The 24,992-nt window shown below is 38.1% G+C and overlaps 1 protein-coding gene across 5 annotated transcripts in view; it reads right to left on the reverse strand.

Moving 5' to 3' along the window:
- Nucleotides 1–10,190: 10,190 nt before the first annotated feature.
- Nucleotides 10,191–24,992, reverse strand: part of PIK3CB (phosphatidylinositol-4,5-bisphosphate 3-kinase catalytic subunit beta) — a 189,783-nt gene continuing 174,981 nt past the window's right edge. For all 5 annotated transcript variants that reach the window (XM_060011329.1, XM_060011330.1, XM_060011331.1 and 2 more), the window contains 5 exons: nt 18,963–19,130; nt 17,424–17,547; nt 13,530–13,675; nt 12,073–12,205; nt 10,191–11,703 (listed from right to left, as the gene is read on the reverse strand). In XM_060011329.1, the coding sequence (XP_059867312.1) occupies nt 11,566–11,703; nt 12,073–12,205; nt 13,530–13,675; nt 17,424–17,547; nt 18,963–19,130 (709 nt within the window). In that variant the 3' untranslated portion in view covers nt 10,191–11,565. The remainder of the gene's footprint in view (nt 11,704–12,072; nt 12,206–13,529; nt 13,676–17,423; nt 17,548–18,962; nt 19,131–24,992) is intronic.

Raw genomic sequence — 24,992 nt, forward strand, 5'->3', positions numbered from 1 at the left:
TTTATTAAATTGAAAGTTCCATTTATATAAAACTCAAAAACAGGCAGAAACTAATATATAGTCTTAGAAGTCCACATAATGCTCACTTTAGGGTGTAGTTAGTAACTAGGAGCACGAGAGAAATTTCTGGGATAAAGGTAATTTTTGTTGTGAATGCCGTTTACAAAGATGTATTCACTTTGTGAAAATTAATGAAGATATATACCAATATGATTTTTACCTTTCTGTCTGTATGTTATGTTCTGTATGAATGCTTACATTTCAGTAAAGATTTTAAAGCGTACTTATAAAGTTTTTAAAAACACAACTCACACACACACACACCCCTCTCACACACCCTTCTCTTTGAGAATCTATCCCATAAAAACAAAGCCTTCAGTATCAGCATAAGGATATTTTTACAAGGATGTTTACTGCAGCATTGTGCATAGTGGGGGGAAAAAACTGGAAATTGTGAATGCTTATCTACAGAGAAATAATTGAATAAATTATTATACACCATTAACTACAATTCAGCCATTTAGAAGAATGAACTGGAGAGCTTTCCTTAAAGTATTTTTGAATAAAAACACAGTAGGGCTTCCCTGGTGGCGCAGTGGTTGAGAGTCCGCCTGCCGATGCAGGGGACGCGGGTTCGTGCCCCGGTCTGGGAGGATCCCGCATGCTGCGGAGCGGCTGGGCCCGTGATCCATGGCCACTGGGCCTGCGCGTCCGGAGCCTGTGCTCCGCAACGGGAGAGGCCACAGCGGTGAGAGGCCCGCGTACCGCAAAAAAAAAAAAAAAAAAAAAAATACAGTAAACCAAAATAAAAGCAAGTTGCAGAAAAGTGGGCATAATATAGTCCAATTGTGTAAAAAAAAAGAAAAAGAAAAATAGACACCTTGTATAATGTGTGTGTGTGTATATATCTTTTTCTGTATATGATTATACAAGCATGGAGAGAAATATGAAAGGTTAGAAACAGGTGACATGAGCTACCTAACGGGGATAGAGAATGAGGCTGACAGTGGGGTGGGGATAACCAAACAAAATTCAATAAAAAAAAATAAGATTTCAATTTTAAAAAAGAAAGCATTTATGATCACATTTATGCATCTGTTAAAAAATTTTTGTAAGAAATGTACAAAGGAAAAACAGATTGTATAGAAGAGAAAGTGTTAGAAAAACAGACTGAGGAATGTTTTGAGACAGTGGAAAATCTTAAGGTGTACAAAGTATTACAAAACAGGAATAGTTAACTATGTCAAATTGCTGCTGAGAAGATGAGAAGCATGAGAACTGAAAAGTGTCCATCTGATTTGGCAACATCAAGGATGCTGGTGAAAAAATTAATAAACTCGGTCTCAGTGAAACGAGGAAGAAGCCATATGAAAGTGGATGAAGAGTTAGTAGAGAAAGGAGTAAAGGTGGACAAGGTAATGCTGACAAATCTCTTGCCAACAACTGAAAAATTGGTCAAAATATAAAACATATCTTCTTGAAGGCACCAGAAAGCAAAAGAGGCAGTGATGAATTTCTATGCCAAGTTGCAGGAGGAAACAGAAACCAGAGTAGTAATCCAGGCGTTTGGATTACTAGCAATCCTGGGAATGTTTACTGATTCCACAACAGGAGGTCAGGCATCTAAACAGCACTTTGGACAGCCTTGCAGGGTTAGGGAGATGAATGTGGGGTCCAGGAATGCCAATGTTGGGGGACTCTAGCAAAACTCCCACATTCTGGGCTGGGACCCAAAAGACCATAACTTAAGAAATAAGAGGAACTTCCCTGGTGGTCCTGTGGTTAAGAATCCACCTTCCAGTGTGGGGGACACGGGTTTGATCCCTGGTCGGGGAACTGAGATCCCACATGCCGTTGGGCAACTAAGCCCATGCGCTGCAACTACTGAGCACACAGGCCACAACTAGATAGCCTGCATGTCACAGCGGAGGATCCTGCATGCTGCAACAAAGATCCTAACGAAGATCCCGCGTGCTGCAACTAAGACCTGATGCAGCCATAAATAAATAAATAAATAAATATTTTTAAAAAAAGAATAAAGAGTTGATCTGTTCTTGAAATAAGAGTTACCTTGGATGTGAGTATACAGCATAAATAAATAAATGAGCAAACAAGGCAGGGCAACATGAATGGGCATCAACAGAAATAACCAACAATAGAAAGAGGCCCACAGGGTCTGCAGATTAAGAATTCATTAGATGTAAAGCTTAACATAATTATGTTTAAAATGTTCAGGGTAATGAAAAGACAACTCTGAGAATTTCACAGAGAACAGAAAAATATAAAAAGACACAGCAGAATTTAAAAAGAACCAAATAGAAACTGTAGAACTGAAAAACGCAATAATGAAATTAATAACTCAAAATCAGAGAAATAATAAACTGGGAAATAGGTGAAAAGAAAATAGGAGAAAAATACAAAGAGATTATAGAGAAAGGAGTAATTAAAGTATAGACTACATAATTAAAGGTCAAATACATGTAAATGGAGTTCCAAAAGGACAGAGAATTATGCAAAAGCAGATTTGAAGCGAATTTTCCAAATGATGAAAGGTAGCAAGCTATAGATTCAAGATCTGCAGACACCAAGCAGGAAGAATAGAAAGAAAACCAGCCCTCAGTATATCATAGGAAAACTGCTAATAACAAAAGACAAACAAAATCTTTAAAAGTGGCTAGTAGAAAATAAATACACATTAAAATACTGTTAACTTTTTTGTGTGTGAGTGTGGTACGCGGGCCTCTCACTGTTGTGGCCTCTCCCGTTGCGGAGCACAGGCTCCGGACGCGCAGGCTCAGCGGCCATGGCTCACGGGCCCAGCCGCTCCGCGGCATGTGGGATTTTCCCGGACCGGGGCACGAACCCGTGTCCCCTGCATCGGCAGGCGGACTCTCAACCACTGCGCCACCAGGGAAGCCCAATACTGTTAACTTTATAAAAGAAATGATATAAACAAGAGGACAATGGAAAAATCCCTTCAACGTGCTGAAATAAGCAACTGCCAACCTAAATTTCTGGGCCCAGACAAACAAAAGTTGAAGGAATTAACCAAGAGTAGAACAACTTAAAAAAATATGAAATGGTATTCCTTGGTCTAAGAAACAAATGATCCCAAATGAAAGCTTGAAAATGCAGGAAAAAAGATAAAAAGCAATGATAAGAGTAAAAATGTATATACATTTGACCCTTGAAAAACATGGATTGGAACTGCACAGGTCCACTTATAATAAACTTTTTTCCCAATAAATACGTACTAAACAATTCACAGTTGACTGAATCCGTGGATATGGAACCACATATAGGGAGGGGTGACTGTAAAGTTATATTCAGATTTCTGACTGTGCAGGAGGTTGGCCCCCTCAACCCCCATGTTGTTCAAGGGTTAACTGTATATTTAATGACAGTGGCTGTATAAAACAATACTTTCTTGTGGGATTTAACACTGATATATCATTAAAATCCAACAACGATAGCATATAGGTTGAGTGAGAAATAAACAGATTTAAAGAGTTCTAAGGTTCTTGCATTGTCTGGGAAGATGATAAAAGTACCAATAAACATTAGACTCAGATAAGTCTAATACGCAAGTTGTCATCTAGTGTAATCAATAAAAGAACGGTAAAAGAGTGTATGATTTCCAAATTAATGGTAAAAGTTATTTCAGCATTCCATTAAAATGGGAAAGAAAATAACTCAAAAAAGAACACAAAGAAAGAAAATCTTGGAAAAATAAAACTACAGAGTAAGGTGGTTCACTTAACCCCAAATACATAGGCAATTACATTAAATATAAATAGACTAAATGTTTCAATTCACAGGTAAAGACTGTCAGAGTGGATTAAAACAAAACAAAACAAAACTATATCCTATTTACAAGAGAGACATTTATAATATAAGGATTCCAAAAGGTTGCAAGAACACACCATGCAAACACTAACCAAATGAAAGCTAATATAACTCTATTGATATCAGTTAAGCAGACATTGAGGCAAAACACATTATCAGAAACGGTTTAACACTTTAAAATAATTTTTTAAAATGGTTCAATTCACCAGGGATATAAATTATCTCTAAATTTGGATGCACCTAATTATATTGCTTCAAACTCTATAAGATAAAAATTGACATAACTAGAATAAGCAAATCCAAAATCATAGTAGGGTATTTTAACTTACCGCTTTCATAAATGCTAGGCAAAAATTCAGTAAAAATATATAAATTTAAACAACATAGCAGAATTGATCTAATGAACATATGTAAAACAGCTGATCAAAAGCTGCAAAATGTGGATTTTTTCATGTGCACACTGAACATTTATAAAACTTGACGATACTGTGAGTCATAAAAAAATAAGTCCCACAAATTTGAAAGAATTTAACTCATAGATAAGTTTTGTGAATGCCATCCAATCTAGAAATCAATTTAAAAAATAAGAAAATCCATCTGTATTGGGAAATTAATAAATACTTTGAAGTAACCAGCACGTCACAAAGAAACCAAAATGATAATCAGAAAATATTTTCTATTGAATGGTTTTGAAAAGACTTCGTATCAAAACTTACGGGATGCAGATAAAGACTGTTATTATAAAAGCTAAAATTGATCAGCTAAGCAACCATTTTATAAAGTTGTAGGAGAGGAATAACAGCAAAATAAACACAAATAAAGTAGAAGGAAGGAAATAATAAAGGTAAAAGCAGAGTAGAAAACAAACATACAACAGAGGATCAAAAAGGCCAAAAGCTTATTTTTGTAAAAACCAATACAATTAAAAAACCTCTAGTGAGACTAAAAAGAGAGAAGGCACTATCCAAAACCAAGAATGAAAAGAGGACATCACTATCAATCCTGCAACATTAATGAACTCTTTAACACACGGATTACTTTATAAAAATAAATTTGAAAAGGTGTATGAAATGGACACATACCTAGAAAATCACAACTCTTCAAAACAAACACAGTAAGATATAAAAATCTGAATATTCCTCTAGCTATTAAAGAAATTAAATCCATACCTCAAAGAAACATCAGACATAAAGTCACTAGCAAAATTCTATCAAACTTTTAAGTAAGAAATAATGCCAATCTTACCTGGGTTATAAGGTCACCAAAACCTTGATAACAAAATCTGAAACAGACCTTAAAAGAAATTTATGGACCAATCCCACTGATGAAAATAGACATAAAAATCCCAAATGAATTATTGGCGAATCAAATCCAGCAATATATTTTTTAAAAGATAATACATCACAATCAAGTTGGGCTCATTCAAGGAATGTAAATATTTGGTTAAATATTTGAACATCAATCAATATAACTCACCAAATGAGTAAAACCATATGATCGTCTTTGTAAAATGCAGAAAATAACTTGATAAAATTCAGCATCACTTCATGATTTTTGAAACAAATTCAGTGGGAATTGAAACATGCTTCCTTAACCTAGTAAAAAATCCAGGTTCCAGAGCAAACACCATACCTAATATGGAAGACTTTCCCTTTGAGATCGGCAAAAGGTAGAATATTGCTTCTATTCAACCTTTTCTTGGAATTCCTAACCAGTGCAGAAGGTCAAGAAAAAGAAATAAAATGTTGAAGGGAATGGAAAGAAAGAAATAAAGCTACTAATCATTTGTAGATGATACAAGCAAAATCAAAATAATTTCTATAAATAGGATTAATTAGAATGTTTCATATGTCTGAGAAATAGAAACATTATTTGTATATCTATTGATTGCTCTGAAACTTTAGTTAAAACTATTAAAATACAGGTTGCTCTATTCCATCTCCCAAGTTTCTGATTTGGTAGGTCTGGGGTGGGGGTCAAGACTTTGCATTCTAATCAGTTCCCAGGTGATGCTAATACTCCTAAGTCAGAGGACCACACTTTGAGAACAATTGCTATATAACAGATCAACAACAAGGAAACTTAAAATCACTTACCCAGGCAGGACAGGAACAAAGACGCAGATGTAGAGAATGGACTTGAGGACACGGGGATGGGGAAGGGTAAGCTGGGAAGAAGTGAGAATGGCAAGGACATATATACACTACCAGATGTAAAATAGATAGCTAGTGGGAAGCAGCCACATAGCACAGGGAGATCAGCTTGGTGCTTTGTGACCACCTAGAGGGGAGGGAGGGTGGGAGGGAGACACAAGAGGGAGGAGGGGGCTTCCCTGGTGGCGCAGTGGTTGAGAGTCCGCCTACCGATGCAGGCGACATGGGTTCATGCCCCGGTCCAGGAAGATCCCACATGCCGCGAAGCGGTTGGGCCCGTGAGCCATGGCCACTGAGCCTGCGCGTCCGGAGCCTGTGCTCCGCAACGGGAGAGGCCACAATGGTGAGAGGCCCGCGTACCGTAAAAAAAAAAAAAAAGGAGGGAGGAGATATGGGGATATATGTTTACGTATAGCTAATTCACTTTGTTATACAGCAGAAACACCATTGTAAAGCAATTATACTCCAATAAATATGTTTAAAAAAATCACTTACCCAGGAATCTAACAAAATATAGACAAGGCTCTCCATAGAAAACTATAAATCACAGTGGATATAAACTGAAGAGGATCTAAATAAAAGATACTCCACTGTCATGGATTTTAAGAGTCAATATTCTGAAGATGTCAATTTGACTCAACCTAATCTACAAGTTAGTGCAATTCCATTTAAAATTTCCATATTTTGGGCATCTCGACAAGCAGATTCTGAAATGTATACTGAGGCATCATTGATAACTGTGAATAAAGAGCATGGACACTTAAGACAGACTCCCTGAGTTTGAATACTGGCTCCTACTTTGTGGACAAAGTGCCTCCATTTTCTCATTTGCAAAGTGGGAAAGAACAACTGTACCTATCATACAACATTGTTAAAAGGGTTAAATATATATAGTTTAGATGCATGCCTAGCACACAATATGTACTATGCATGAGTTTAATAATTAAGTAAAATAAAACAGGGAGCTGAAATCTACTGGATATCTTCTGGAGTCCAGAAGCAGACTCATGCATATATGGACAGATGGTTTATGACCAAGGGGGATATAGAACAGTGGAGAAAGAATAATTATCTTTCCAAATAAAAGATACTAGGAAAAAACACTTCATACTATATATAAAAAGCAATTCCAGGTAGACTACAGATCTAAATGGATTAGGAAAAAAATGAAGCTTTCATAAGGTATTCCAGGAGAATATCTTCATGACCTTGGAATAGGGAAAGATTTCTTAAATACCACATAAGGGATATTAACCACAAAGGAAAATAATAATAAGTTTGACATTAAAATTAAGATCTTGTGTTATTAGAAGGCTTGCAGACAAAATATATACAGAATTTCACACAACAAAAACGAAAAAGCAAAATTAAAAAATCCTTCCTTAAAACAAAAAACCAAAATGACAGGTAACCAAATTAATAAATGGATAAAGGACTTAAGAAGGCATTTCACAAAGCAGAAAATCCAAATGGCCAAAAACAAACATGAAAAAGCAATTCAATGTCATTACTAATCAATCAGGGAAATGCAAATTAGCTCACTATAAACACCAGAACAGCTAAAATTTTTTAAATGTTGGTTAACCGGGTGTTGGCGAGAGTGTGGAGCAACAAGAATTAAGTACCAGGAAAAAATAAATTGGTACAACTACTCATTTTAGCATTACTTGGTAAAAAAAAGATTACATAATTCTATGATCCATCAATTTTAATCTTAAGTATATACACCCAAAGAAATATGTACATATGTGAAACAGGAGATAAATTATAATGATCACAGCAGCATCATTTGTAATAGCCTCAAACTAGAATCAACCTGTATGTGTCCCAACAGTAGAAAGGATATGTAAATTATAGGGTATCCATAACATGGAATACTGTACAGTGATGATAAATAATGAACTGGAGATACATGCAACTAAATGGCTGAATCTTAAAAACATGATGTTGAGGGGAAGAATCCAGATGATGCCATAAAAGAAGAGGTGGTGATTACCTTGGCAGAGAGGGAGTCTTCACCAGGAAGGGGAATTTGTAGGGTTCTGAGGTGTTGTCAATGTTCTTTCTTGACCTGTGTGGTGGTTACCTGGATGTTTGCTCTATAATATGCTAATATTATTTATGTTATTGTTTTATGCACTTTTCTGTATGTGCCTTTTTCCACAATAAAAAAAGGTAGAAGAGAAGAAGGTGGAGAAGATCTAAAAGGCCAGACCTCTAAGTGTTAAAACTGGGCTTTGCTAAAAGTAGAAAGGTATTAAGAGCTCCAAAAATCTATTAGTTATACATTTTCATGTAGGAATAACCCAGAAAGTGTTGTCAGACAGTTTTTCCATCATTGGAAAAGGGGACAAAACTGCTACTGCTACTGAAAGAGGAAGAGGCTCCAGGATGTCATGACTGGTGTTTAAATCCTACCTGGGAAGAGATGCAGCATTCTGATGTGGAGGAAGGGCAAGAGGCAGTAGAAATAAGCACTTGCTGATCCTGTTAGTGCCCATGAATCATGCTTTATATATGCTGTACCTTCCTGCCTAATATGCTCTTCCCATTACCTGTTCACCTAGCTCCTATCTGTCCTTGAAGACTCAGCTCAGAGGCCCACTTCTCCAGGAAACCACAGCCCCTGCTTCCTCCCTCCTAAGAGCTGCTTGTCCCCTATAGTAAGGGTCACATGGCATGGTACCTCTCTGCTTTCCACTTCATGGACCAATCTTTCACCTTCTGCAGACAAGTGAATCCTGCATTACAGGCTGCCTGGCTAAGATCGGGTGCTGACAGTCAGGGATATGGGCTGCACAAGGCAGAACTGAAATTGCACTGGAAGACAGGAGACAAGCATAGAGCTCTGGAAGGGGTTTCCCTTCCCTGAGATTCCTCCCTTCAGGAGGGGGAAGCAGGGAAAGAAATGAGATTGCCTCTGAGTTGGGACTCAGCACACGTTCCAATCAGAGTCTTAAACTAGCCTCTCCCACAGAAGTGAGTAGAGCAGTTATTACCAATTCCACTTTACAAATAGGAAGCTCAGATCCTGAGAAAGAAAGTAAATACCTTACTCCAAGGTCAGAGAGGCAGAGCTGGATTGCAAATACTAGCTTCTGCAGCCCAGGGTCTGGAATACAGACATGAGAAGAATACTCAGGAATTACTTGTTCAACAAAGTCATCCTTTGTCTTCCCAGTCCAGGGTAGACACAGATGCTGTCCTCAAGTATGGAAATGTATAGAGCTTCCAAAATCTTGTTTTGGGAAATAACCAAAAGACAGGGAGCCAAGGCATTGGGTAACCAGCCCCCACGCAAGGAACTATTCCTACAGCCCAGACCCCTAATCTGCTCTGTTGGTTGGCTATCCTCTGCCTTCCACCTCCAACTGTCTGGCTCAGGCGGAGCCCCTGAGAATCAGGGACATGCAAGTCAGCAAGCGTGTAGGGAGCACCTGGTAGGAGTGCTCAGCAGCTACTGAGGGCTATCATGCTATTTATAGGGGGTCTACGGCAGAGGTGGTTAAGAGCCATGCTGGCCTCAGGTCCAGCACTGTCTGGGGAGGTTCGTTTCCCTTTCTTACTCTTAAAGACATTCACATTCACCGATTTAGCATATATTTACCAAGGAACCTATGGGCTGAGGAGACCCCTCTGGAAACAATGGTGCCCACTTCTGCCTGGCAATGCTCACCGCTCTTCAAACCCCTGATCCGTAACCTGGTACATGTAATGGTGGACTGCTATCAGACAAAGATCCCTGAACAAACCTGTCCTCCTACAGTCCTATTTCTGCAACTCTCACCAAGTCTAGAGCAGCCCTGGGAATGGTCAGTTCAGAGTTCAATCCCCACCATCAGCTGAGTTATTTCCAAGAAACTGTGCTCTGAGCACCTGCCCAATGGAAGAGAGCTACAAAGTGGCTAGTCTGGCCTTGGGTACCAAGTAACTGAAGGGACGTTCTTCCAGACCTCAGGATACCTCCCAAAGGCATGGAAACTCAGTGAAGACACCCTCTTGCCTCAGGCTCCCAACCAAAGTCCAAAAGGCCTCCCATACTGCTTGATGGGGTTGGGAAACAACGAGAGAAGTCATGGAAGAGACCATGAGCCTTAGCTTACCCTGAGGTTGGTTTGTCTATTGACTTGACCATTTCTTAAAGAGTCCCAGTGCCAAGGTCCTGTGCTGCCCATAAAGAAGAGGCCCACACATCCCAAGAGCAGCCAAAACCAGCTCACCCATTTATTTGACTGAGAACATTAAGGAAGACAACAAAATTAAACAATCTTTAATAAAATTCCTATAGAAAACTCAGTCGCAGGGCAAATACTCAGTTCTCTTTCCCATGTCGTTGAGGATTGAGAGCTCCCAATAGTCTTTGGAGAATAAGCAGTAGTTTTGCTGGATGTTGCCAGTGCTCAGGAAGAGCATCCATTTACACATTCAAACCAGTAGTTCCTATTGCACATATTAACATTTTCTGCCATCTAGCACCCTAAATATATGGTACCTCAACAAATAAATTAAAGAATTCCATGTGGCATGAAACATTTCAATTTGAACTAATATCCTTGAAAAATCACATTATTACAAGTTTTAATAAATACAGTAAGAACAGCTGGCATTTTACTAAAATACTGAATTTTAGGCCTGGAGTTTATTCCATAAATAGTTTCCTTTTCATTTGCTTTCTGTCTTGGATACATTTGCTCAAGTATTATGCTCTATGAAGTGAACTCTTTCATAGATACCATGTAAAAACTGTATTAATATGTGCCTCATTATAGAAGCAGCTGGAAGAACTGGATCACATAGTTAACTAAAAAGTAACTTAGGAAAAAGCTCTGCTTTTGTAAAACTTTAAAACACAGGCTAAAGAAAATCAAAATAACATCCTTTTTATATAGAACTCCCACTAGAAATTTTATAAATATATATGCAGCATAAATTATATTTGCCTCACCAAGTAGATTTTCATCAAGTCTGGCTGGGATGATGCTATCACAGTAGATAAGTATCAACAAAAGAATTAATGTTTCCACAGGTTTAAAAGATTTTTGAAAAATCATAATTTCAAATTATATTATAATTTGTAGTTTCCACATTTAAAAAGGGAAGAAAGAAAGCTTTCTTTTAAGCCTCATTTGGAAAGTAAGAACAGCTACTAGTCCCCAGGTGTGGATAAGTTGGCTGAGTGATAACACTTGGTCACAATATGAAAAAGAAGTATTTACACCTTTCCAGAAAAGTACCAAATACTTAAAAAAAAAAACAAAAACAAAAAACAGAAAGACAAAAAACAATCTCTAGTAGCATTCCTTGGCGTGCAAAGTCAGCAGGAAATGATTATCCATAATGTTGACAGTTTGCATGATGAATCTTGGAAGCATTCAAAAGCAGAGGGTGGTCATCAGGGATTGTTCAGATTAGGTTTCTGTGGGATGCCATTGTTTTTAATTTAACTCTGGGTTCCAGGATTTCATTCCCTTTATAACATCTCTGGCAGGGTCACGTTCAATTTAGTGCAAGTGCAAAATGAAAACTAAACGAAACCAACAAATACATTAGGAGCAAAGGCTGATCGTTAAGATCTGTAGTCTTTCCGAACTGTGTGGGCCATCCAGTTCACTTTAGTAGTCCAGCTTTCCCTGAGTGCCTCATCAAATTTTTGCTTAAATTGCTTGAGTGCTTCTTCTTCACTCTTCCCTAAGGCAAGAGAGTCCTGAAAATGAAGGGAAAAAATCTGATTTTATATATTCTCTGTAGTGAGGTGCGAATCTCAAAGTCTGCAGGAGGCTGACTTGGCCACACAGCATCCCCCATGTCCTTATTCAAATACCATTTATGGGAGAGAGAATGAACACCAAGGTATGGTGATAATATGACCTCTGCCAGAGGCTTTTTGAAGATGAAATGAATTTATGATTACTGCAAGACAACTACTGAGCTGCTTGTCACTACCACTCCTGGGTAAAACTGTCTCACAGGAAATGACTTTGTTCCATTCCCTTTGAACATCTGAATGAAATAGGTAGGTACGGCTGAGCTCTATGCTCACAAAGTCCAATTTACAAATAAAAGAGGTTTATACCTTAAGATACTGTATATCCTTGACTGATGTGAGCTCAGGAAGCCCTGCAGTCAACATCAGTGCAAAGAGAGTGATGAAGAGATTCCCATGCCGTCGTAAAATCAGATATGCATCCTCACAACACTGGCGGAACCTTTAGTTGATGCAGCAAATCACAAGAGTATGATGTTAGAACGGAAATAGCAAATTTCATAAAGGAAAATGAGAGATATAGCTAGACTTTCCGTAAGAGCTGGAAAATTTCTACTGAACTAAAGGTTCGTTTCTGAGTTTTACCCTTTTGAAAATTGTCCCAGGACTAAAATTTACATAAAATAAATCAAGCTCTCTAAAACCACACATGTCTTTTTCAAAAACAAAATTAAATAGAAATTATATGATAAAAGGCAATTTAACACTTAATCTAGGCTTTTTAATTCTATGTGTCACAAAAATTAATTATAAAAAAGTGGTGATTATAATCCATAAGGATTTCTAACCATAATTCTAGATTCTAGATTTGTGGTCTGACTCCAGAGACTTAATTTCTTTAATGTACCCCAAACCAGTGTCAATGAATTTGCATTGTACCTTTCTATCATCTTGCCTTCCCTCTCTCTCCTCTTCAAGCTGGTCATTCAAGATGACCACCCAATCCTATCTCCCTAATTTTGCCAAAGAGGAAAATGGATCCAGAGTTATACTCTGCAGAAACCCATGCGGAACTGGAAATGATACTAGCAATCATTTGGTAAGCATATGGATGAGTTGATCACATCATGTAACATCTCTCATTATCAAAATATCCCTGAAATATAATTATTTTTGTCCCCATTTAAAATGAAGTAAAGACAAGATGACAAGTAATGTGCTTGGAAACCTACAAACAGCAAGAAATAGATCAGAGATTACAAAGTCTTTCCCTGAACCCTGACTCTCTTACTGCACTTCACATAGAATGACAGCAAAATGCCAGTCCCTCTCAGCATCTCACTATCAAATGTCTTAACAGTTTCAGAGAATTTTCTAATACAGGTAAAAGGTGGTACACTATTGGAATAAAACAATAATTTATTTCAAATTTCTAGCATTTTTTTTTTTTTGCGGTACACGGGCCTCTCACTATTGTGGCCTCTCCCGTTGCGGAGCACAGGCTCCGGATGCGCAGGCTCATTGGCCATGGCTCACGGGCCCAGCCGCTCCGCGGCACGTGGGATCTTCCCGAACCAGGGCACGAACCCGTGTCCCCTGCATCGGCAGGCGGACTCTCAACCACTGCGCCACCAGGGAAGTCCTCTAGCATTTTTTTTCTCTTCTTTGAACCAGAACAGGATCTGACAGGCAAGTTCCCCCAAAGCCTCCTGTTAGCAGACTGACTATCTCCCCAATCTAAATATACCTCTCAGCTAAATGCTAGTCTAGCTGGTCAGCTGAGAAAACATTAGATGTGTTTACGCTGACACGAGGACAATACTCACCGGCCAAACTTTTCCGTGTTTCCTGTTTTTCCTTGTTGAATCACATGAATGAAATCATAGGTAAGAATAAAAGGCACTCTCTCCCTTTTAATGCCAAATTTAGACTTGAAATTTCCAAGAATATGTCCAAAGTCAATGTGGAAGAGCTGGAAAACAAATGGGATTTAATTTCCCCTTTTTTTCTGGTGGGTTCCAAATAAAAATGCAAGGCCTCAGCAGTCCTAGACGCCCATGCACTACATCAAATGGAGTAGTACTAGAGACACTACACGGCCTCCTGGATCATTTGGGAAAAGAGTGCTCTGACATTCGAAGGTCTTTTATATTCAATAATAACCCTGATATTAAACTGCATATACACAGTGGGAAAGATGAATCGTTAAAAAGAAAAATACATCCAAATAATAAACATGTTTGATTTTAAAAAATCAAATAGTTTTACACACAGAAATAAAACAAAGAGAGAGTACATCCTTGCCCCACCAGTTCCCTCACCACCTTAAGCACTACTACTTAGAGGTAACTTCTCCCCACCCATCCACGTGTTTTTCCTGATATATGTCTCCATTTTTCTAAATAGTATGTTTATAATTATTTTTTACTTCCTAATTTTGGATTATTATGGAAGGTAAAGATTTAGTACTCCTGTGCTGATGTCATGCCTCATAATGCAACACATTATATCATAATTTCTGGTTAAATCAATATCCAGTGTTTACTGTTCGAAGTACATAAGCCATGTGGTAATAGTATACTATGATTACACTTCCTTTTCTTGCTCATCTTTTTTCTTAACAAAACTATTTTTTGTCTTAGTGTTCTATGATCTGGTCATTAATTCTTCACAAAATCTTAAAAATCTAAAAATCATTTCACAATGGTTTTCCACATGGTCAGGTAATCTGTTAGCTCCTGTCTGGGCTGGCTGTTCTCTAAGCCTGCCAAAGAACCATCACCCCGTGCTCAACCTTCACTCTCCTCCCATTTGCAGCCCCTGTTTCCTGGGTTCCACATCATTTCTCTTTTGGTGTAGACCAGGCTTTCTCACTTTTGGCATTACTGACATTTAGGCCCTATAATTCTTTGTTGTGAGGTTCTATCTTACATACACTATGTTTGCTGTAGACCAGGCTTTCTCACTTTTGGCATTACTGACATTTAGACCCTAAAATTCTTTGTTGTGAGGTTCTATCTTACATACACTATAAGATGTTTGGCAGCACCCCTAGCCTCTACCCACAGATGCCTGTAGAATACCCCCTCACGCATCCTGACAACCAAAATTGTCTTCAGGCATTGACAAATGTCCCCCAAGGGCAAAAGCACCCCAGTTGAGACCCTTATTCTCATGGATGCCCTTATTCTGGCATCCTCCTGAAAAAAGATGCAGAAGAGATACAGCTTTTGAAACCTTATGTTTGAAAATGTCTTTGTTCTACATTCATACTGAAAGTCTGGTATAGAATTCTAGGTTAGAAATCATTTTCACTCAAAATCATGAAGGCTAATTCCCACTGTCTTATACAGTTTCCAACGCTGCTATTTTAGAAGTCAAGTCTTTCTAACTCCTGAACCCTGGTAAGTGGCTTGCTGTATCTCTGGGAAGGTTTTAAGACCATCACTTTATGCCTGATGCACTGAAATGTCACGGTGAATGGCCTTAGTAAGGGTTTTTTCATCTACTGTAAGGGAACTTTCGTGCCCTTTAGTCACAAACATCAGCTTTGGGAAATGTTTTTGTATTATTTTTGGGTAAGTTCCTTCCCTTCCTCTTATGTGCTACTTCTTTCTGTAACTTTTATTAGGCTAGATGGTGAACCTCCCTGGACTGATCCTCTATCATTTCTGGATCCTCTTTCTTCTACTTATCAGATATCTTGGTCCTCTTCGGGATATTAAAGGGCAATACATTGCCTGGTGCCTAAAAAACAGAATCTGGGCCAAACTGCCAGGATTTAATGCTGGTATGTCCACTCTCTGTTGTGTCAATCTTCTCACCTGTAAATGGGGATAACACTACCACTTACTCTGTACGGTTATCATAAGGATTGAAGGAGTTAACGTATATAAAGAACTTAAAGAACTGTGCTTTCCACAAGTTAAAGAGTTCAAGAAATGTTAGTTGATCTTTAGTTTATACTTCTATTTTATTTGTTCCTCTTTTTAATTTCTAGGAATTCCATTTTCTAATTTTTTAAAATAGAATCTTACTACTTCATAGATGCAATATCTTTCCTGTTTTTACTTCTTAAATCATCCTCTGTTTACTGCAGGTACTGTTTTCCCAGAGTTCTTCTTTCCCCCTCCCCCCATTTTGCTTGATTTGGTCTCTTTCATGGTGGAGGCTTTCAACAAATGTCTGATAATCTTTGGCTGACCATTCATATTTAAGAAAAAAAAGATGAATGAAAAATCTACGGACATGGTAGGATTGTTGATCAGTGGGCTTCCTTGCAGAGTATCTGGGGAGAGACCTCAAAAGTCAGCATCTGTAAGCCTTTTCACTGGAACTGATCAGTTTCTCTTGAGAAGAACCATGTAGTCTATTGCAAGAGTGGGAATATACACCTGGTTGCTACTGTTCTTGGAGCAAAGCAAGCAGAAATGGCTGGGAATCATACCATTTATCATGCCAACTTTCACTCCATCCCTATTTTTAATATGGCATCTTACCCTTAGCTTCCACAGAAGCTGTTTGTCCTTGAGTCAGAAGAATTGGTTTCTTCAGAAAATAAATCCTCTAGCCCTTCTTGGAGTTGGGAAGGAGATATAAGCACCTAATTGCTCCATATATAAACTGCCAATCAATCCTGTTTTCAGCCTCTTCCCCTTTCCCCACCTTCAGCAGCACCTAGTGCCCCTGATTCCAGAGCTTTCCTCAGACTGACACACCCTTCCACAAGTAGCCATTTTCTCAGTTATGCCGAGTCAATGCTATTTTTCCATTTTGCTTTTGCTCATCCCCAAATCTGTTGATGTCTTTCACCCACTGTTGGCCTCTTTTCCTATTATCTTTGACTTCTTGGATTTACATATTTCTTATTCCTCAATATATTAGAAGGGCATCAAGAAAGAATGGAGAAAAACCTGTGTTTCAGCTTGATTAACCAGAAGTCAGAGGGAATCCTTTTAAGTGTGAACACAAGGTTCAACTCTCAAAAGCTCAAGCCAGAACTACCCAGATCTCCAAGGAGGTGTAAAACTCTGAGTCCCACCTAGGGCCAGAGTTCACAGAGTGACTCAGAGTCTTTACTCTGGAATGCCCCTAGTGTCAGGGAATTCTAAGGGTGGCTAAACTGAAAAAGTCTCAAATTATTCATCTGTCTTTGCTTAATATTAAAGAATTTACAAACAAAAGTCACTCTGAAGAATAAGAAAATTTTCACTTCAAAACTAAGAGCTTCTTTATATTATATAACCTGGTCTAGCTCCCTAGCTACCCCAAAATGATATTAGTCATACTCCGTATCGCCTTACTCCCACAGATGATTATATTTGATATTCTAAAAGAAAAAATGCCTCAAGTGGGGTTTGTCTCAACTTTTTCTTTTTTTTAACACTTATCTTCTTTAAAGTTAATACATCCTGCACATTATCTGCTCCTTCTGCTCTTAGGCACATATGCGTCCCAAATACAATTTCTTATATTGAAGGAATAGGTCACTTGTAAATAACCTAAATAATTTTTTAAACATTCAAATAAATGCTTATCACCTAACTTCAAGCAAACAAACCAATATATGAAGCAGATGGCATATGAAACAAGGGGTGGGAAATAAAAGGAAAGACAAAGGCATGACTGAGACTCATAAAGAATCTGAGTTTCACAAGAGATTGTGCTGCACGTAAGTAACAGCATCACTGAGGCCCTTGGCACTCTGGGAAGTTGCTTACCTGGCCAGTTTTTTTGACCATGATGTTATCACTATGTCTGTCACCAATCCCAAGGACATAAGAAGCTACACAGTAGCCGGCACAGGACAGGGTAAACTCCTCAATGGCTCGGTCCAGGTCATCCCTGAATAAGAGAAAAAAATAGGAGCAAGGAAGGTTTTCAGCCTCCAAATGTGTGGGACAGAGCCAATCCACACTTCTGTTTCCTTTTTAATGTGAGAACAACTGCAACACAGAGCTGCCAAAACCATATAAGGAGAAGATGCTGGATCAGCCAAGAGTGAGGATGATGATCAGAGGAGCAGGGCAGGGAGGAGTCAGCAGGCTTGCTCAAAGACATCAGGTAACTGGACATCAACTATTCAAACTGCTGTGTCCTGGGGCTCACATTTCTGTGGAGGACGGGGGTAGGTTCATATGCATAGTAATGAGAGGAGACCATCAGCTTGGCTGAATGATGCTGGGCTTTGGAACATTTTTGTAGTTTTGACTGAAGACTAGAATTCCATATTTAAGAGTTAAGTATTACAGTGCCAACCATTAAAGTCACTGACTTATATCAGAAGTAACTAATATAGACCCTTTAGGGACAAGGCCCTAAAATCAAAATTTGAAAATTAATTCTCACATACAAGTTCTTGGATTTTATTTATTTATTTATTTATTTATTTACTTTTGGCAGCATTCGGTCTTCACTGCTGCATGCAGGCTCTCTCTAGTTGTGGCGAGCAGGGGCTACTCTTCGTTGCGGTGCATGGGTTTCTCATTGCGGTGGCTTCTCTAATTGTGGAGCACGGGCTCTAGAAGCGTGGGCTTCAGTAGTTGCAGCACACAGGCTTCCGTAGTTGCAGCATGCGAGCTCAGTAGTTGTGGCACACGGGCTTAGTTGCTTCACAGCATGTGGGATCTTCCCAGACCAGGGCTCGAACCCAAGTCCCCTGCATTGGCAGGCGGATTCTTAACAACTGCACCACCAGGGAAGTCCAAGTTCTTGGATTTTGCCAATGATAACATTTAAGTCTGACTTCAAAATCTTCAGCCAAAAATACTTGCAGTGTTTTCCCCTCACTGTGAAATTCCTTAATTTCCTATGTATTAGGGCTTTTCCAACACAATAATTGTAAGTAACACAATTCCTAGCACTGTATTTTTTAGTTTGGAAAGATCAGCCTACAAACTCATTTACTTCTATTTTAAAAATCTATTGAAAATTTACTTAGGTTCATACATTCACATAATTATGGAAGTTCATGCCCTTAAAAAGTTATATGTTATTTGTTAAACACTTAAATTCTTAGATTTTTAAACTACTGCCCAGCTCTGAAATTTGATCTAGATGAAGCAGAATTCAATGCTAATCTTCTGCAAGATTTTAGGAAGGCCTATTTGTCATTTTGATCTAACCTGAAATGAAGCAATAAATAACACTAATATTTCCTCTAGGACACTGATGATTCTAACTGTGAGAACAGTTATTTGTTTGGCAGTTTGTTCAGAAGAATGATAATCAAACAAAATACACTAACCCAGAACACTAACCCAGAATTGTATTCTTTAAGCCAGTTCAGAAGGGCATCTTTGTTGAAGGCTGCTGCTGCAGCCACATTGCTACTGTTCAGCTGAATGTCAGCAATTGTTTCAGAGGTGCTCACAACTTCAATGAGGCCAGAGTGGTCTCCTGTTGCTAAACAGCCATAAGGCAGCATCCTGAAAAGAAAAAAAAGGGGCATAAAGAGTCACATGTGTATGCTATCCATAAAATGAAACACTGACAGAGTATGTTTTTTCTTTGATTTTTAAAAAAGTTTTATTACTATTGATAACCTTGCCATTACTGTATCAGTGATATAGACAAATATTAGTTCCACTTTTTCTATTAGAGTGTAAATACCTTAGTGAACAGATGGAGTAATTTACTAAACTCCAATGTGCTAGCTAAATGTATAATTTGTTATCTAATTATTCTGGTGAAATATTCTATTTGTTTGTGTAGGTGGACACAAGCACATCAGATAAAGGAAAAGTCTTTCATTTTTACCCTAAATTTTGGGGAAGGGAACCACCCTTTATGTAGCATCTAGTAGATGCCACACAGCAGGCTAAGCACTCTACACGTTACCTCGGTTAACAACAACTCCATCCTTCCAGTTGTTCAAGCCCAAGACCTTGTAATCTTTCACTTTTCCTCTCATGCCTAATATTTACGTACCTTGAAAATGTACAGAGTCTAAGTAGTTCTCTCTCTCCACCCTTCCTTAAGCTACCACCCTAGTCCAGGTCACCATCAACCCCTATTCAAAATTCAAGTTTCCTAATTAGTCTACCTGCTTCCACAGCATAGTCTGTTCTAAATGCAACAGCAACATAATCCATTTAAAATATACTCATATTATGTCATTCCCCTGATTGAAATTTCAGCCATGACTTCCCACCTAAGTGAAAGCCAACCCGCTTGTTGTAGCTCACAAGGCCTTCAATCTCGTCCCCCTTCACCTCTCATAGTATCTTCCACTTGATCACTTGTTCTTACTATACTGGCTCCATTGCTATTCCCCAAACATATCAGGTACAATATTCCCTCATTCCTTTATCTGTGTTATTTTCTCTACTTGGAACATTCTTCCCCAAGACATCTACATGGTTTACTCCCCTACCACTTTGAAATCTTTGCTGAAATGTCACCGTCTCAGTAAGGGATTCCTGAATCATCCTATTTAAAATAGCAACACAGTGACATACTAACTGCCATCTCTTCCCTCCTTTATTTTCCTCTATAGCCCTCAACACTATCCAACATCCTGTACATTTTATTTATGTGTTTGTTTATTGTCTGTCTCTACCATTAGGATGTAAATTCCATCAGCCAGGGATAATTTGTTCACTGTGTATCCTCAGTACCTGAGAATGTGTTTGGGCACAAAGCAGGCACTCAATAAGTATTTGTGAATGAATTAAACAAACAATAACAAAATCCCTATAAATACGTAAATTCCCAATTTTATAAACGAGACATAAAATTAATTTGCAAAAAAGTCATACATTTAACCAAGTGGAAGATCTAAGACTTAAAACTAGGTCTGAGTGGCTCTAAAACTATCTTTTTAACCTAACACAGTCTACAGAGTCACTGTGTAAGAGGTCTCTCAGGCTGCTTCTTGTGCCAAATAATTTCTGCTAACTCTATAGGTAGGATTTTGCTTTGCTTTGCATTTATATGATCCCTAGTGCAAATAAGCATTTTCTCAGGTCTCTTTTAGCCATTTTATGTAGAATTTCTTTTGTGAATTAGCTAATCACATACTTGGTCTATTTATTAGAGTTTTAAACATTTTCCTTAGAGATTTATATGAGTTCTTCATATATTAATATTATCCTTTTCTCACTTTGGTTGTCAACATTTTCTTCAGTTTTCTAAAAATGGTATTATCACTAGAGCAAATACAAAATGGAATAAAATACCTCGCAAAGTTCAAATAAAAGTCAGGTGACTACAGAAAATGCAATGGATGCAATTCACGGGTTCTATACATATATGAGTGCAGCTATGTGCCAAGCATTGTGTTAGCTGCTGGTGACACAGAAATGAGCCAAAAATGCAGTCCCTGCTCTCACTGATCAGACAAACCACAAATGCACAATGTGCATGTGATCAATGGATAAATGAGAAGTGCCAGTAGAACGTGTCAACAGTCAAGAAAGATCTCTGTGAGGAGGAAGGACATGAGGGACAGAGGGAAGTACAGGGGGAGCAGGTGAGGGGAAGAAAGAGTCAGTGTTGGAAAGACCATGCAGACCTCTATCTGCCACATAAGGACTTTACCAAAGAGAAAAAATGTGTGAGTGTGAGTGTGTGTGTGTGTGTGTGTGTGTGTGTGTGTGTGTGTTGGGGGAATGAGTGTGGTAGTGTGTGTAATAATCAGATAAAAGAGGAGAGTTTCATTTAATAGTTCCTAAATTTCCTTCCAACCAACAATTCAATTTTATGCCTCTTTAAGCACTTCCCTAGTTCTAGCAAAATACGGTTGGAAGCAAAATTGTGAAACTTCATGCTGACAAGCCTGATATACCAATAGTCTGCTTTACATATGCATTATTAATTTATTTCTCTTTTTTTAAAGTTTATGCTTCACTAGAAAAGGTAGCTATGGAGCATGAAAGTTTTTAGCAATACCCCTATCCTTATCGTGACACAACACATGTGAAGTAAACACTGTCTGGTTAAAGTGCACTTTGGCTCACTTTCCTATATCTCCTCCTACCCCACTTGCAGTCAAACTGGGCAAAAGTCCAACAATTTCCTCTTCAAAAGCAGACAATGATGAAAGCATTTAGTGTCTTGAGGATGGAATGCTCACAATGGGAAGGAAAAAACATCCTTGTCACAGAGACAGTTTGACAGAAGTCAAGCTGGGGACAAACTCTTGGAGCCCTGACCACCTTACGGGGGCACCCGTTGCACTCAACTTCTTATAAAGGCCATGACAACGCTTAGTAATGTTTATCTTCCTTTCTCAGACTCTCTGACCCAAGGAGCAATTTGTTATCTTTCCATTAAAGCAATAATTGTAAAATGAGATAAATTCTACAGCAGTGGGGATGGCAGCCCCATCACCCTACTCTGAATGAGTATGTAGAAAGTTTTCTCTGGCCTTGACTCCAAGTCACAGTGGTACCTTAGCCCATTGCTTCAAAAGGAGGCAAGTATAATTCTTTTACCTAAGGCTTGCATTGCTTCCATCTTCTTCCTTCGTCCTTCTACCTACTGAAACCAGTGTCATTAGAACTGCTGTGTAGCTCTCTTAAAAGGGAAGTAAACCCCATTAGTGCAACTCAAATATAAAGTCACAGTGAAGACAACTCTCCAAAATTCAATGTCATCTGTATGGTGGGGGGGGGAGGCACGAGATGGGACTGTCAAATCTACCAAAAATCCAGGTAGATTTACATGCAACCTATCAGACTTGACAGAAAAGTCTAATTACCTATTTGTTGACCAAAGGTCAGGGTGTTCTAACATATTGATGGCTTACAAATGTTCTAATTTGGCATGGAAGATACCAAAAGAATATTTTGAGACATCAGAGAAAAATGAAAATGAGAAATATGCACTTTCATTCATGCTAACATGGCACTTTTGCAGGTGCTAAAACATTCTGATCAAAATAGTAATTTGTAGAAGGTATCTGAAGATTTGACATTGAACCTAAAAGAGTGTGTGCTACATGAACAGGTTTAACCTAAACAGCTGGCCAAAAGAAAAACACGTACAACAGGAACACTGGGGCATGTATATTTATAGAAACAGTAAAAAATGTTTGGTGGGAAAAAAAAGCTATTGGTTTGAAAATGAACTCAAAAGAATTGAAGTCCTACATATTTTTTTAAACATGGGGTCAGAGTACAAAAAGTCAGCAAAGATCTCACTGAACAGACAAGTTCCTTTTTCTTGTTAGACACATATTGCTTCCCCTCAGACAGATACCAGGTTTATTTCTAGCACTCCCACATGCGGCTGCCTCCCTTTGCCTGAGGTCACAATGAACTTTATTTGATGCTAAATGTGCTTTACAGTTAAATAGAATGGGTAAAACAAAAAACTAAGAGAAAAGAACTTAGTTGAGGCTTTCAATTAGTCTGACTGAACTGAAGACGAAGTCTTTAGCTCAGCCTTTCATAATTAACAAGACATCATATGGCCAGAATCTGCTCGTAGCAAAGGAGACCACTATGTAGCTTATGTGCTGACCTTGGAAAGAACCAACAAGTTGCGAGCCTATGCTTGAAAAGTTTTCCCCATTTTTTATGGACAAATGAAGTAAAATCATTTTCACTGGGGTTTACTTTATAAGAAGGGTCAATAAACGTTTACTGGACTGAACCAGATAATAAATATTTTAATTTTAGGTGCTATAGACTATAAGGTAACTAACTCAATTTTGCAGTTATAGCATAAAAGCAGCCATAGACAATATGTAAACAAACGGGTTGTGGCTGTGTGCCACTAAAACCAAAAGAAAAAAGAAAAACGGTAGGCCAGAACCCTCTGGGTTTGTGTTCCCCAGGGAGAGTTTCTTAAAATCACCCATTCTCCTCTTATCTACATAGTATTTCTTATGAGTAAGTGACTGACCAAAAGTTTTGCTACCTATTCAAAACTACCTATTCTGTTTTTACACAGCCGTATTAGAAATTACTGCTAATTTAAAAGCAAAGCTCTTTGTCATTTATGGTACTCAAAGGTCCTTTATATATGAACCATAATCTCACTTCTGTATTCCAATACTTCTGTATTCGGTATTCCTACAAGTCCCATTCAAGGAACAAAACCCACAGCAAATTGTTCTTTCTACCTCAATAGCACTAGAAAAGTGTATGCTGGAAAAAAAATCTAAAGACTAAAAACCTCTTAAAAAAAATCAATGGACAATTACATATTTGGGGCACCAGAATACTTTGATAAACAAATAGTTACTAGATAGGTCTTACCACAATTTTTCTCACTTACACTACCAAAATAACAGAACTGAAATCAAGTTTAGTGTCTGACAGACCCCAATTTGAATCTAGCTCCACCACTTATTATTTTTGTAACCTCTGACAAACTGTTTAAAGTCCCTTAAGTTTAAATTTCTCATCTGCTAAAAAGGAATAACACAACTTCATAAAGTTGTAAATTACCTGTCATTACACATGTGAAGAACCTAATACAAAACCTGTTTCAGTCAATAAATATCAACTGTTTTAAGTTTTTAAATAAATTAAACTTAAAATGAAATCAAGAAATACTTATAATCTTGCAGGGATAAAGTCAATCACAAGTGTAACTGTTTCTAGCAACCCTGTGGACAAAGTTGCTGTAGATACTAAAACATATTAAAAAATAACAGATAAAGTAAAAAAGTTTTTTAAAAGTTATGATTAATAAAGAAAAAAAGGAGACTTCTATATCTCAGAAGTATAGATTATTCATAGTAATGGCTCAGGAAGTTACTGACTTGGTTAACATTTTAATGCCCATGAGAAAAGAGACATGGTCTTGAGTCCGAGAGGCAGGATCTGGACATGGCAGGAGCTGGGGCTCTAAAAGGGCTGTCAAATGTATAAAGGGAACTAGAAAAGGTCTGCTCATTGATGAGATGATATACCATGGAAGTCTGCCATCTAACCTGGGCCCTGGGTGGGCAATAAAAATGGGGGGGGGGGGGTGTTCATGAAAGTGCAAAAAAACCCAAGCCTTCCCATATTCTTATGAGATTCAAATATAATATAAATACTTATGAAGTATGAGAGCCTGAAGGCAAAGAATTAACATAAAAACTGATTGATCATGCATAAAGAGCTTGGGCAAAAGCACAAACTAGACCAAAATTCATTTTGGGGGGCAAACTTTCACCCCCTAGGGAGCAAAGGACCCTTACAGAAAACACAAAACTCACGAATAACGAATTCAAAACCAAATATTATTAACTACACAAGGAAATGAATAAGATTAAGCAGATAAATGAAAAGGTGACACCCTAAGAGATAAAACAGAACAATATGAAAGAGATGCTAAAATGATGAAAGACA

Source organism: Delphinus delphis, chromosome 4 (genome assembly GCF_949987515.2).
Source record: "Delphinus delphis chromosome 4, mDelDel1.2, whole genome shotgun sequence".
Taxonomy (NCBI): domain Eukaryota; kingdom Metazoa; phylum Chordata; class Mammalia; order Artiodactyla; family Delphinidae; genus Delphinus; species Delphinus delphis.